Here is a 13,662-nt window from a genome sequence, read left to right as displayed (position 1 = left end):
TGTTTGGCAGTTTGGGTCGGTTGAAAGATCTTTCGGCATCGTTCATCTTTTGGGTGTGCTGACTTGGAACTTCAATAAGGCAAGACACAATACTGGCTTACACTCAGCTCCATGTTGTATCAAAAATTTATGCCTCCTTAATATAAAGATGTAAGAACACCCCTTGTTCTTTCCTTAAAGCAATTTAGGAAGGCCTTAATGTCAAGATGGTACTGCTCAAAAGAAAATGTTTTATTTGTTCCGTGGCACTGGCAAATTGTGGTTCCTCAGTAATTCGCTGGGCATGTGAAACAAGGATGAGAACAGCATAACACCCTTGCTTCAGCAGTGAGCTTTCTTCTTTTCATGGGTTTAGTGGTTTCTTTTCCTGGAGACAACCAGTGTGGGAGTCAGTCAGCGCTCAGCTAAGGAAAAAGTGGTGTTGTCCCATGGATGTGTGTTCCCCACAAAATAGCCTGACACTATTTATTTGTTTTATTTCACTTGTAAAAGAATGAAATTACTACATGATCTCCAGGCTGCAGGCATTATGTGTTTATTTGACGTGCCTTGCACAGGTTTATCAGAAGCAGATACTACTCTCCATACTGAGTTGGTTACTTTTTTTGCACTGCTAATGCAAGGCAAGGACTGTGAGGAGGAGCTCATTGCCACCAGTCCCAGTCAGCTGCTGCTGCAAGCTCTGCCTGCAGAGTAACGCTCAGAGTCTGACATTTTGGGACAAGCAGCAAAGTCATCTTCCTTGGATTAGTGGGAGTCTTAATGCAAAGATCTCCAGTTGAAATGCCATGGTGTTCGTTACACAGGCAGAGAGACTGGTGTCCACACCGGACCCTTTTGATCTTAACATTTCTAAGTCTGCACTCGGAGCTTTGTTACAACAGACCAATAAACGTTAAGGAACTTCTACAGGATAAAATCTATTTCTTCTTTATTTAGAAGTGGAAACTCTGAAAGATTTTCTAAACAAATAGTTCTTAACATGCCAGGAAGATGCCTGGTTGAGTGGCTGGAAGAATGTTTTCAGTAAACAACCTGCTGCTTTTCTAACAGTAACTTCGCAGTGTAAGCACAGAGTTAATTTCCTAGAGCAGTAGCTCATCTTTATCACTTAAGCATTCCAAAAAGAAATTGTTTCCATTAACTGTCAAAAGAGTTGCTGGGCCATTATTACTTTAAATGGCTATTAAGAAATGAACAACCAAAACTTCAGTCAGTGAAATCTCTGCTAAAGATAAGAATTTCTGGTTGTAATTACACTAGTTGCTGGATTTTGTTTTCTGACTATGGACTAGGATCTAGTTCTCCTTAGAAGTATTTTCACAACAATGCAACTGATTCAGAGTGTAAAACTGTAGTAGAGAGAGGAAGTTATTTTAGCCTTACAAATTTTCAACAGCACATTCAGAAAATAGGTTCATTGAAACATTTGAATGGGAACTGTTACACTGGTGTTTGGAAATGACAAAGTGAATGGAGGCTTAACTGCTAACCACCTGGTGATTTACTAAATGCATGGGATCAAGCAATCCTACCACAGCATTTAAGATTTTATCAGATAATTCTGTCGTGCAATTCTAAAATAAATGAAAAAAAAAATACAAAAAAACCCAACCAAACAAAAAAAATTACAAAGAATTAAAGAACGTTTTCGCTCTCTAATCTTCTATTTATTCTCCCCCCTCAAACTGTGTGTGACATGCAGTATTCCTTTGCCCAGAAATTTAGATTGTCTTTATAAGCACTGCCTCTTATGGCAGTGTGGAGCAGTGGTGTTCCCACATGAAGCAGTGTCTCTGTACCTACAGCAGTCTTTTTAGCATGCAAATGATCTCTCAATAATGCATCTTTAATCTCTGGAAATAGGCCAAATATTGTCTAATGTAGCACAAGAGCTGCAACAACACTATTTGTGGTAATACTACGCAAAGGTCACCTTTGCCATACTTCGATCAAGTATTGAAGGGAAATGGGATTGTTATTGCTCTGGCTGCCCAAGTGTGTCCTCTGGAAGCTTAACTGGATGCAGACGTGCATCTCCTCTATTGTCAGTGAACTAAAAAAATACTCCACAGACCTGTCATTGTCTAAGCCACTGAATTGGCTTAGAGATTATTGCAATTACTACAAAGTCAAAAAGAGACAACTTGGCAGTCACTATCTGGAACCCGAAATCAGAAGTGCAATCTGCATGAGATTTTTGCACTTTCTAAAAATGTTATGGAGAAAAATGACATTGCCATAAATAAGAAAATGCTTAGCTACTGGAGTGGAGGTAGGTTTAAGGCCCCGCAGGAACGCTTTGTGGATTCCAGGACAGAGATTTCAATTGCTGGCTGTAAGGGCAGAGCAGAGCCTCTCACTGCGCCACAGCTGTGCCAGCTCTGCAGTGCTGTCAGACACAAACCTTCCCTCTTCCAGTAAAGTAAAACACAGAGAACAGTCACGGTAAAGTTAGTTTATATGAGCATTTTTTGCATGTCAATCTTTCAGCTTTCAGTAACTTGTGACTGTTATATCTTCATAAATAGGTTTATGCCACCTTACACATTTACAAAATCATGCTTTGCTGTTCCATTTGAATGCACCCCATATAATGGAAAGTAAGACACCAAATACATTCTGTTCTGATTTACCTTGTTCTGCCTGAGAATAAACAAACCTTTTATCTTCATCTCATGTATTATTACTAACAAGTTTCTGAAGTATACACATAAGATTCTGGAGTCTGCTGTACTGCACACAACTTCCAGAAATGGTAAAAGATTTAGTATCTGCTTTGTCTGAGACTTCAAAGAGTATGTGTTTCTGCTTTGCTTATAGAAATAAAATCCTTAGGAACAAATTCCAAATAAGATTTTGAATGTAATTAGAGACAAAAAAAAGAAGCAAAATAACTTTGAAGGGGGAGATCATTCTATATTATTAATCCTATAGCTCACTTTATTTGACCCCAGTCTTTTTTTCTACCACTCTGTTCTGTGATATTCAGTGGCATCACAATATTCATATAGTATGATATCTATATAGTATTTTTGGAACCCTAATAAGTTAGAGTTATTTTTCCATATTTAAAAGAAATTATTGTTGAAATGTAACTGGTTGTTTTAACTGGTTAATACAATTGTACAGAGAAAGCGAATAAAGTCTGTAAAATTTCATTAAGAATAGATTATTCAGTAAACTGTGTGCCAGGAAGACCAGGAAAACTGATTAACTTGCAGTTCTAAGGAATAAGCAACCTTTCACCTGAAAGTTTTTACTGAAATTGCGATATAGAGGCATCAAAGGTATCCAGATTCACAAAGGCATAGTATAATAAAGGATAATGCTCCACTGGAGAAAAATACTCTGCAAAAATGACACCGTGATGTTCTGTAATTGCCTTTCACCCACAATTTATCAGTTATGTTGAGTAAAAAGCCTTGGAAGCTCAAGTAGGTGATAGGAGAGCATTATTTCCATTTCATGCATCATCATGATTGACTGAGAACATAAAGACCAAATTACTTTTGGATGCATCTGCATAACTCCACAGCCTGCAGTGATGTAGCACTGTTTTATCTGGCTATATAATTCAGGGTGGGTTTGTTTACAAAATAGCCCCATGGATTTCATGATTTCATTGTGCATCTTTCTTCTTGGGCTCTCTCTGCAGGAGTCAATGAAACAAAATGTACAAAAAACCCTTGGTTTGACAGTAAAGACAGCAAAGTCACTCTGAAACTACATGATCTCCAGAGGTCCCTTCCACCCTAATAATTCTGTAATTCTGTGAAAGTGCCAGGAAAGAAAAAAAAAGATATTCAACTGAATTTGGTGTGAAAGTTCCAGGATTACTTATGTAGGACTAGACAAGTCATTTAACAAAATAGTATGCTCCAATTTCACCTAATACTAGTTCTCCTCAAAAATGTCTTGGGGAAAAGAGAAACAAGAAAAATGTGCCTTTCAGTTTTGCTGACAAAATTCTAGTTTCCTTCCCATAAGAATAGTTAGCTTTGAGTCCTTCTCTTTTTTTTTGTTATGTTTTTAAAGGCAGCTTTTATTGATAAAGAGCTGCTGAGTATAGGAGATGTCACACGATTTTAACTCATTCCTGCAATAATTTGCAAATTGACACGGCTTGTTTTGTATCCGTCTGTCTGTCTGTTCTACCCCCAGGGTCAGCGGGCTTTCTCCTTTCATGGGTGACAACGACAACGAAACCCTCGCCAACGTCACCTCAGCAACGTGGGACTTCGATGATGAGGCTTTTGATGAAATCTCTGACGATGCCAAGGACTTTATCAGCAATCTGCTAAAGAAAGACATGAAGTAAAGCTGCTGGACTTGATACACTCTCTGTGTTTGCATTTAGCTGAGCTTGTCGCTCGTGTTTCCCCACTGTGAATCTCCACATGGCCGCAGCACCCCTGGCGATACTTTATAAGGAGCTCTGCGTGCCCGTCTGTCTGTGCGTGCAGCGCTCGCTTGTTTTACCGCAGGGAGCAGGGGCTGAATGGAGCACTTGCTTTCAATCGCCGGCTCGTTCTGCTCTTCCCTTCCCTCGGGCAAGATGCACCCTGAGGTTTTGTGTGGCCACCCTGATCTCCTCTGTTTCGTGACACAGATTCCTGCATGACATGTCCTGTCTTGATCTGAATGGGTTGCAATTTTTTGCCATGTGTTGCTTTTAAGTGTGGTACCTCTAAGTAGGCAGCTTTCCTATAAATGCAGTAATTGGGCGAGAAAAAAAAAATCAGAGTTGGAAGCCCTGTTTGCAGATGTGCCTGAACAGAGCAAGGAAAGGAAATATACTTCTTCCAGTGAGTTAGCAATTGGATGGATGGAGAACACAGGGTTATTTATCTGTGCCCTTGAGCAAAGTGAAGAAGAGGTGGGACTTGAGAGATTCGGATATTTCCGGTTTTTTAGATATTCAGGACGGTATTAAGTGGTGGGACAGAGAAATCTCTGTAAGTGATGGAAAGAAGATCTGGGATGGGGTTCTGCCAGCACGAAGTAACTGAATCATTGACACTGTGGCTCTGCTCTGTGTGTTCCATGCCTAAAACATATGGCTTTTCCTGCTCTGTTTATTATAATGTTTTATTAACACTTAAAAATGCACGGTTTTCTCTCAAAAATATCTACAGAAATTATGAAAATGAGTTTAAGAAGTAAGCAGGGCTGGGAAAGCAGGGCCGTGTGATTTATGTTGCTAAATTTAGGAAACAGAAAAATCAGCTCCCAGAAAATAGAGCACAAAACAATGTTACAGCAGGTAGGTTCGCCTCTTGTTACAGGCAACACTGACAGGTCTTTTTATGTAAAAACAGGAGTCGCTTCAATTGTACTCAATGTCTTCAGCATCCCTGGCTGCAAAAAGACACCAAAAACATGGAAGCCAAAAAACTTTCCAAAGATAGGATGAAGAAATACATGGCCAGAAGAAAATGGCAGGTAATGAAGAGAACATGGAATTGGGCTCAATATCTTAATAAGTCTCTTTATTTTTAATGTTTATGATTCTGAGAAACACGTCACGCCAGGTGGTTTCTGCTGCTGGTGAAAGCTCTGGTGTGGCCAGAGTGTGAATGCAGGACAGTGGGTTTGGCTTCTGCATTGAGCAGTAGGAGGGTGCACAGCTGCACATACATTGCACGTGGCGATTCTGTTTCAGGCTGCTAAAAGGCATATCAGTTCAAGTATAGTTTTTCCTACTCTTTTTGGGGTATGCCCATCTCTCTTCCCTGCCCTCTCCATGCCACTGAGGAATGGGAGTTATGTGGTCCTTAACAAACCTGAACAGTTCAGGTAAAATTTATCCACCTGGCCTCTGCAAAGACACTTTATTTTGTGGTAGTTTCATGCTACTGAGCCAGTAGTTCTGTCCTGTTGGAGCCCAAGCTTCTCATGGATTTGGTCATATTTGTTTAATAATTTTCTTTGACCTATTTGGTCTCTATATCTTCTTTTTTCTTAATGCTGGGACTGTTGTAGCAGGTCCATCTGTGCTGCTATCCATCTGATAGCTAGAGGAGCTGCTGTGTGAAATCTTGGATCCAGCCTACGAAATATTAATTTATATAAATCTACCTTATATTTCCTCTTATGTTCTACTGTACATGTTTCTTGGAGCTCATGCAAGCTGTACAGAAATACAAGTGTCCGTACTAAAGCCAGCATAGTTTGAGCATATTTTAGTATGCTGGTGGTTGGTCCTTGATCCTGTCAGAGGTCTGCTTCTATCATGCAGATGGTACTTTCTCATTCATTCCATATTAGCTCGTTATTCGCCTTTGATGAAGCTCAGTCCAGCCCATATGGCTGTGGAGAGAGCCGTCCCCCACCAGAGTTCAGTTCCAGTTTAACAGGACATAGCTCTCTTGCTGGCCCTCCTCTCGCACAGTGCTTTTTATCCGCAGCTAACAGAGACATTCATTTAGGTATGAGTTCATCAGGGGAAGTTTATATCTGCAACTAAATTTGGTAATTCAGTCCAGCCTGCTCTGTCTCTCCTAAAACAACAGAGCTATATATAAGCAGTTTGTCCAACAATTCCAGTGAGGTTTGCAGAGATCCCAGATAATTTGTCCGAAGCACGATTGTTGCAGAAAATCACATGCCTGTTGGACTGGATTGATCAGAAGCCTTTTATGTTATGTCTTAGAAAACAGGCCATGCTGTCCGAGCAATAGGAAGACTGTCATCCATGGCAATGATTTCTGGTATGAGTGGGAGGAAGGCCTCTGGGAGCTCGCCTACCAGCCCTATAAATGCAGACAAAGCAGAGAACGAAGGTAAGGAATTTTTCTGCACCATATTTATACGTGTCTCTGAATCAATCTTACTGAAACTTTTAGCAAAATGCTAGAGACCAATCATTGAGTTGAATATTCCTGCTTGCTCTCTCATTGTCTCTTTCTCTCTGTTTTTATCTTCCTATTTTTTAAAGAAATCTGTCAAAAATTAATTGTACTTATATTGTTCTGCTACTCAAAATGCCCCAGTATAAGTACAGGCAGTAAACTCTTCTCTTTTTAAAGTCAAAGAATTAAGGCAGATTTGTCAGCTGCACTTTCTCTGAGTTTGGGAATGCATGTTTATACAAAGATGACAGTGATGTATTGCCTTCTCATGCAAGCAGGCAAGCAATAAAGTATTAACACTTGCTGTAACCAAGACACACACCCTGCATTAACCATGCTCCTCAGACGGGGCATTTAGGGAAAAAAATAATGTGTCTGCATTATTCCCCTACATCCCCAGCTAAAATGTGGATTTGTTGTTTGTAACAATCAGAGGTGCAAATGTTTCACACTGCTGAGAATCAAGCAAGTAATTTTGACAAATCCACACAGACTGTGGGCCTGATACAAGTGGAGCTGGTTTATTCCCCTCAGTAGCAAAAGTCCAGGTTTGGTTAGAAAGAAATTCAAGAAAAAAATACTGACGATGTGTAGCATGGTGGCCTGCAAGTCAACTTCTTTCTATTTATGGCCTGAATCTTTGTCCAGCTGCAAAAGATTGGCACAAAACTAAGCAGCCAGAGTCCTCACTGTCCCGATTGTCTTACTGAATTAAGTGAAATAAAAGCTGCTTTAATTACCATCTGGTAATTAAAAATTAAAATGCATCTTTTGAGAACATGCCCTGTAAAATTAACTACCTCTTCTTCACTCTCCTGCAGATGCTTTCCTTGAAGAAGTGGCTGAAGAAAAGCCCCATGTAAAGCCATATTTTACTAAAAAAATCCTTGACTTGGAGGTTGTGGAAGGAAGTGCTGCTAGATTTGACTGCAAAATTGAAGGTACATTGAATAAGCATGTCTGTTTCTTTGTTTCCTTCCTTGCCACTTTTCTGGATTGAGCAGTTGTTTGACTTTTTCAGGTTTTTTTTCTGTATTGTTGTTGGGTTGGTGCCATTTTTCTTTACCAATATCTGCCTGTCACAGCATGAATGTGTTGCAATAACAGAAATTATCTGGAGCTGCATGAACTTGTTCTGTGCTTGCCATAGAACAGAAATCTACAAGAGTCAATGTGTGAATCAGTAATTCAGAATAGCAAGTGGGAACTGTCATATGATTTTTGAGGGTAGAAACAGTAAAAACAAGATGCAACATATTGCTATAAATTGAAAGAGTATACTCTTAGAGACTGCTAAGCAGAGACCAAGAATTAGTAGGAGGTCACTTCTCTGAAATGACAGACAAATTTCAGGTGGCCTCAAGATAACTTTAAGCCATACATACACTGCATTAAAAGCAAAGAAATCCCTAACAGCGTATATGCTTGAAAAGTAATATTAATGTCATTGCTTTGGTTGCATAAGTCACATCTAGAAAATACTGTATTGTTGTTTGGGTTTTTTTTTAAATTTATGAGTTCGAGAAAGAAAACTCAGACTGGAATATGCAGACAGAAAGCATAAGTTTATTAGAAGGCACTTAAGGAGCATGGGCGTGGTCAGCTCAGCAGTCTGAAAGCAAAGACTGCTGGCACTTCTATTGCAATGAGATTGAAGCTTCTGTATCTCAGCTGTGGATGAAAACTAGAAATTAGGAGAGAAGAGCTGTGAAAACAGAGGGGATAGAGTCATAATGCATGTGTTCAAGTTAATTTATGATGTTAAAATGAGGTTCAGAAACTGCCTCACTGACCTTCTGCTTGTTTGTTTCTGTGCTCCCAATCTCTTTCACTGCCTATGTTTCCTACCTCACAGTGGAAATGTGAGGATGGATTATTATTGCTGATGGATGCTCAGCGTGAGGGGTATGTGCACAAGTACTGCATGGAATAAAACAGATGGATGTACCACAGCTGATGTTCCAAACTTTCCAGTGTATTGCTGTAATGTTCATTGTGTATTAAGGATTGCTGCACTTTATTTCTGCTCAGTGGGAAGTTATTCTCCCGTCACAGTCCAGAACTTGGCTGAGACAGCAAACCTTGAATTTGTTATAGCAGCCAAGAGTACTGTATAAGGGATTGTTCTCCAGCAGGCATTGTACAGCCCTGCTCTGGAGGCTTTGCAGAGCCATTTGCTTCACAAAGGCTCCAAAACTCCTGTTGAGATGCATAATCAAAATGTTTTTCTGAGACTCCCTGGCTTATCCTAACAAATACAGAGAGAAAATGGGAGTGCCACGTACAGGACAGGCTGGCTTGTAAGGAGCAGATTATTAGGAGAAAGATTTGGAATAGCCATGGCAAAGCAACCTGAGAAAGATATTAAATTGTAGTTGTAATCCAAAACAGCTTTACCCTTGAAATTCTAAATCTTGATGTTGGGAACTGTGGTTTCCAGAAAAGCTGCAGTGTAAGGTGAGCCTCAAATACACTGTCAGGAGTCCCTCGCTGGCTGCTGTATGCAACACATAAAAAGGTGTCTGCTGGAGCTGCTAAAGGAGTGGAAAGAGGAATTCAGCGAGTACCGCAGTGCTCACTTGCAATTTTGGTTATTCATAATAAGGTTGTTTCAGGTAAATGGGAAGGAAAAAAGCCTCACATCATCTACATCTATTTTGCATAGAATTCAATAAAATATTTGTCTATCAACATGTTGGCACGTCCATACACAGAGAGGGAATTAGAGTGTAAAGGAATTAAGGACGAGTTGATATTCGTTTATTGCAGTTGCTGTTCTCTCTCTGCTCTTCCAGGATATCCTGACCCTGAGGTAATGTGGTACAAGGATGATCAGCCTGTCAAGGAGTCCCGTCACTTCCAGATAGATTATGATGAGGAAGGGAACTGTTCTTTGACTATTTCTGAAGTATGTGGGGACGATGATGCCAAATACACCTGCAAAGCTGTTAACAGCCTTGGGGAAGCCACGTGCACCGCAGAGCTCCTTGTGGAAACAATGGGAAAAGAAGGAGAAGGAGAAGAAGAAGATGAGGAGGAGGAAGAATGAAACAAGGCTAAAAAAAAAAAGAAAAAATATATTTAAAGACTCTCCTTATAAGGCTCAGAAAACCAAGTTATCAAAAGCACCTTGTGTGATACGTAGGTCTTTGGGGGAATGTTATTTCAGCATGATCAGTTGATACCTGTTTGCTTTATCTGTGGGCATTAATTCAAATCAGCAGGCGCTTTTAAGTTGCCAGCATGATTGGATTGACTTTAAGCAAATCATCAACTAAGTTGCCCAGTCTATTTTTAAAATCAAATGTATGGAAAACAAGACTACATTTATATTCTGAACATCTTAAAGAAAAATAGTCTATTTACTGAGCTCATTACTCTACATCATCACTTTCCTCAGCCAAAACTCCAGCTAAGTTGGCTCCCCAAGATATACTTTACAAGGAATCATTGGCCAGACATGCAGTGAATCTCTCCAGTCCTAAGGAATAGGCTGCTCCCTGAGCTGTATCTTCTATAAGGGAAGGTTTGACACAGCCAGCATTGCAATTGTGTGTTGGCATGGTTCATTTTTCATTTGCTTTAAGCAGAATCTCACAGTCCTCCTAACTTCAAACACATTTGCTGCCCTTTGTCAGTGTGCTGTTAGTGCTGTTGTAATACTGGCAAACATTAAACATCCAGGTGGTTTCCCAAGATACTCCCGATCTTGCTTTTAGCCAGCTGATCACACTTTGTCATCTTTCCCTTATGGAGCCTGTCACTTCCACGCAGTTACAGCTGCCTGTTTAAGAAACAGACTGAAAACATAAAGACTGAGAATATTTTCTGTGTTTCTGGTCAGTCTAATAATGATTCATATATATGCTGCTGTGAAAAATCAGGTTATTGCACAATCAGTGACTTCTCTGTGCATGTGTGTGAATGGAATCACAAGTTAGTTAAAGTTTTACTTGCATATATTTAGAAATTGCAAAACAGATTTCAACTGATGATAAGCTGGAAACTCCCACAGATTTTTGGAGTAGCCAAAAAGATAGTAGCCTGGATTACAAACTCCTCTATACTTAGCAGTTTCCAAAGAATCTTAACCTATATAGGACCTATTTCTACCTTATGAGCTTGACTGTCTTGTTTTTGTCTTGAACCTGCACCAGTAAGGCTGTTGCGTTTTTTAAAGGCGCAAAAAAACAAAACAAAAAAAAAATCCAACTCCCTTTTTTTTTTTCCTCAGAAATTGTTAATGCACTCAGACTTAGTAACTTTGCTTTCTTTTCACAGTATTGGCACTTTTTAATTTTTTTTGTTGTTGTTCAGAGGTAATATCAGAGGCTGCAAGGTGATATGCACAATCCAAAACCAGTGTGTCTTATATCTATGTATCATTCCAAAAGCGATTATTTTTCTTTTCCACTTTTTGTGTGTAAAGTGCAACCATTTGCATTTCAAAGGTTACCTCTTTTAAAAAAAAACATTACCTTAAATCCTCACCATTAAGTAGTCAGTGTACTTTAATACAGGTGTGTACATTATCAGCCTTAGGTTGTTTGATATTACCTAGTTGTGTATGTGTTTCATATGATTTGCTCTTCTACATTCAAAGCTCAGTTAATGTGGATGACACGATGGTTTTTAACTGCTTTACTCTTTGTTGCTAAGTTCAGATTGCCAGCATGTCTTTTCCTTTTCGATTGATGAAAACCTCTTGTTATACTAAACACAGTATTGCCACAATTCCTTATACAGAAAGGTTGTGAATCTGATTTAGAGCATACAGAGCTTTCCTCACGTTTGTTTTTTTTTAAATGTTTTAGGCAACAACGGGGTGTATTTTGTACCTTAATAAAAATATGCTAATGATCTCTCTGTTTGTTAAACCATCAGAATTGCAAAGATGAGACCGCTACGGCTGTAGTTACTCACGGTTCCTAAATAAATACTACCACAAAGCACGCTCCTCGTATACTCTGTTGCAGGCGTCACTACGCTCACCTTGGCTACGCGTCTCCTCCCGCTCTGTCCTGAGAGCTGCTGGGCACACAAATGGATGAGGTGATAACAGTGAAGCCTCCCTGACCTCTGTGGTGCTGCTGCACTTCTCCTGCCCTGTCAGTGCAGGCTGGTGCTGTGCAGAGGCTGCTCTGTCCCCCAGGTACAGCCTGGGGCTGGCACTCGTAGCCATGTGCTCCGCACATCTCCAGCCTCATCGCATCCCTCATCACACACAGAATGAACAGCAGTGGGAACGTGGATGGGGCACCATGACAGCTGTGGGTTTGTTTTACAGCTGAGAATTCCCTTAAGTGGGGAAACGTAGATCTGAAGGAGTGTAAGAGCAAGAGAGAAAAAAATGAGGGAAGTCTCATTGTAGATGTGGGCTTACACCAATGTTCCTAAAAGCTGTAAAGATGAAGATAAAGGCAAGTCTGCTTGTGCTGCTTTTATCCAGACTTTTTCTCGCATGCAGTCCTAGACACTACGGACCCTGCAGGACCACACAGAAACTCCCTAAAGCAAAGATTGTGAAACACCCTGCTTGTACAAACATGTTTCTGAGCAAATCTTCAGCCCTTCAGTCATCTTTGCAAGATGTGCCTCAGAGTCTTGTGAATGTACCTGACTTTATACAGTGACTGCTGATTTCTGTCCAGGTAGGCACATGCATGAACCAGGAAAAGGTCTGGCTCTGATGGGCTGCTCTGTGGGTACAGCAAGGTCTGTGGGTACATGTAGTGGGTATCAAAACCCACAGACTCAGTATTGGTGTTCCTGCACAGATTTTCCTTTCCCTCTCGTACCTTACTAGTCCTTTTGGGTTCCACAACCTATAAATTGCCTGTTTTTCCTTTGCCCCAAGGATATCCCAAGGAGCTTACCATCTCCCCGTTTCTTCCTATTAACGTCCATTCTAGTCTGCAGGAAATAATGACTTCTACTTCAAAAATTAGATGATACGCATCTAATTCAGATCTGAGCAATTGATTCCAACCTGTATCTGACCTCGAATTTTTTTGTTTTGTTTGAACAACAGAATTCTATTTCCACTGAAGAAAGATATTTTATATACTTGAAACCCTGTCTCATTTTTTCAGCCATCCTAATTGGCCTAATAAAAGGCATAACCTCTTTCTATAAACCTTGTCTTTCTTGTATAATGTTTGCAGAAAGCCACTCTTGGGGGCTCATGGAGTTGAAATAATCCCCAGTATCAGAGGTATGCAAGACACTGGTACTGCCCAAGATGGACCATTTAATTCTATTTCTTTTGTATAACATTCAGTCTTCTCAAGTAACATGGACAATTTGGGACTGGCTGCTGTTTTTCAGTAGTCATGTTTCTGGATTTGCCGAAACTTAATTTACTGAATGACTGGCCTGTCCAACCACCCAAGCATCCTGTGCATATTTCTGGTTGATGGAAGACACCTTTGCTACTTGTGTGTGTGGCATGCAGACTGCTGGATTGCTGCTTCCCTTTAGTCACAAGGAAGACAGCACCAAACTTCACAGTCCTCTCCTCTGCAGTGACAGCCAGGCTTTGAAAAGGTTGAATTTTTTTTTTTTAGTTGCATACATGAATAATGAATGATTTGCTACTCTAAAATTTATTGAAACATTGCACTAAAATATTGGTGTTTGAAAATGGAATTCTCATCAATCATCTTTGCACTTTGAGCCCTACTGCCTGCAAGAAACGTAATGCCATGACTTTATTAGGCCACATAAATACTCACGTATTGCTGGGATGGGAAGTGAGGCTTATGCTGTTATTCTGCACTGCTCATAAAGGGACTGCACCATGACATGC

The 13,662-nt window shown here is 40.1% G+C and overlaps 1 protein-coding gene across 4 annotated transcripts in view; it reads left to right on the top strand.

Annotated features, from left to right (window-relative positions):
- MYLK (myosin light chain kinase) overlaps nucleotides 1-11,806 on the top strand; it is a 206,665-nt gene extending 194,859 nt beyond the window's left edge. For all 4 annotated transcript variants that reach the window (XM_027679009.1, XM_027679008.1, XM_027679011.1 and 1 more), the window contains 5 exons: nucleotides 4,165-4,317; nucleotides 5,322-5,445; nucleotides 6,656-6,785; nucleotides 7,676-7,795; nucleotides 9,650-11,806. In XM_027679009.1, coding sequence (XP_027534810.1) covers nucleotides 4,165-4,317; nucleotides 5,322-5,445; nucleotides 6,656-6,785; nucleotides 7,676-7,795; nucleotides 9,650-9,903 — 781 coding nt within the window. In that variant the 3' untranslated portion in view covers nucleotides 9,904-11,806. The remainder of the gene's footprint in view (nucleotides 1-4,164; nucleotides 4,318-5,321; nucleotides 5,446-6,655; nucleotides 6,786-7,675; nucleotides 7,796-9,649) is intronic.
- Nucleotides 11,807-13,662: the final 1,856 nt, after the last annotated feature.

This window comes from Neopelma chrysocephalum, unplaced genomic scaffold, assembly GCF_003984885.1.
Source record: "Neopelma chrysocephalum unplaced genomic scaffold, ASM398488v2 Primary Assembly neopelma1_44, whole genome shotgun sequence".
In the NCBI taxonomy this organism is placed as follows: domain Eukaryota; kingdom Metazoa; phylum Chordata; class Aves; order Passeriformes; family Pipridae; genus Neopelma; species Neopelma chrysocephalum.
This window is presented reverse-complemented; position numbering and strand designations above follow the sequence as displayed.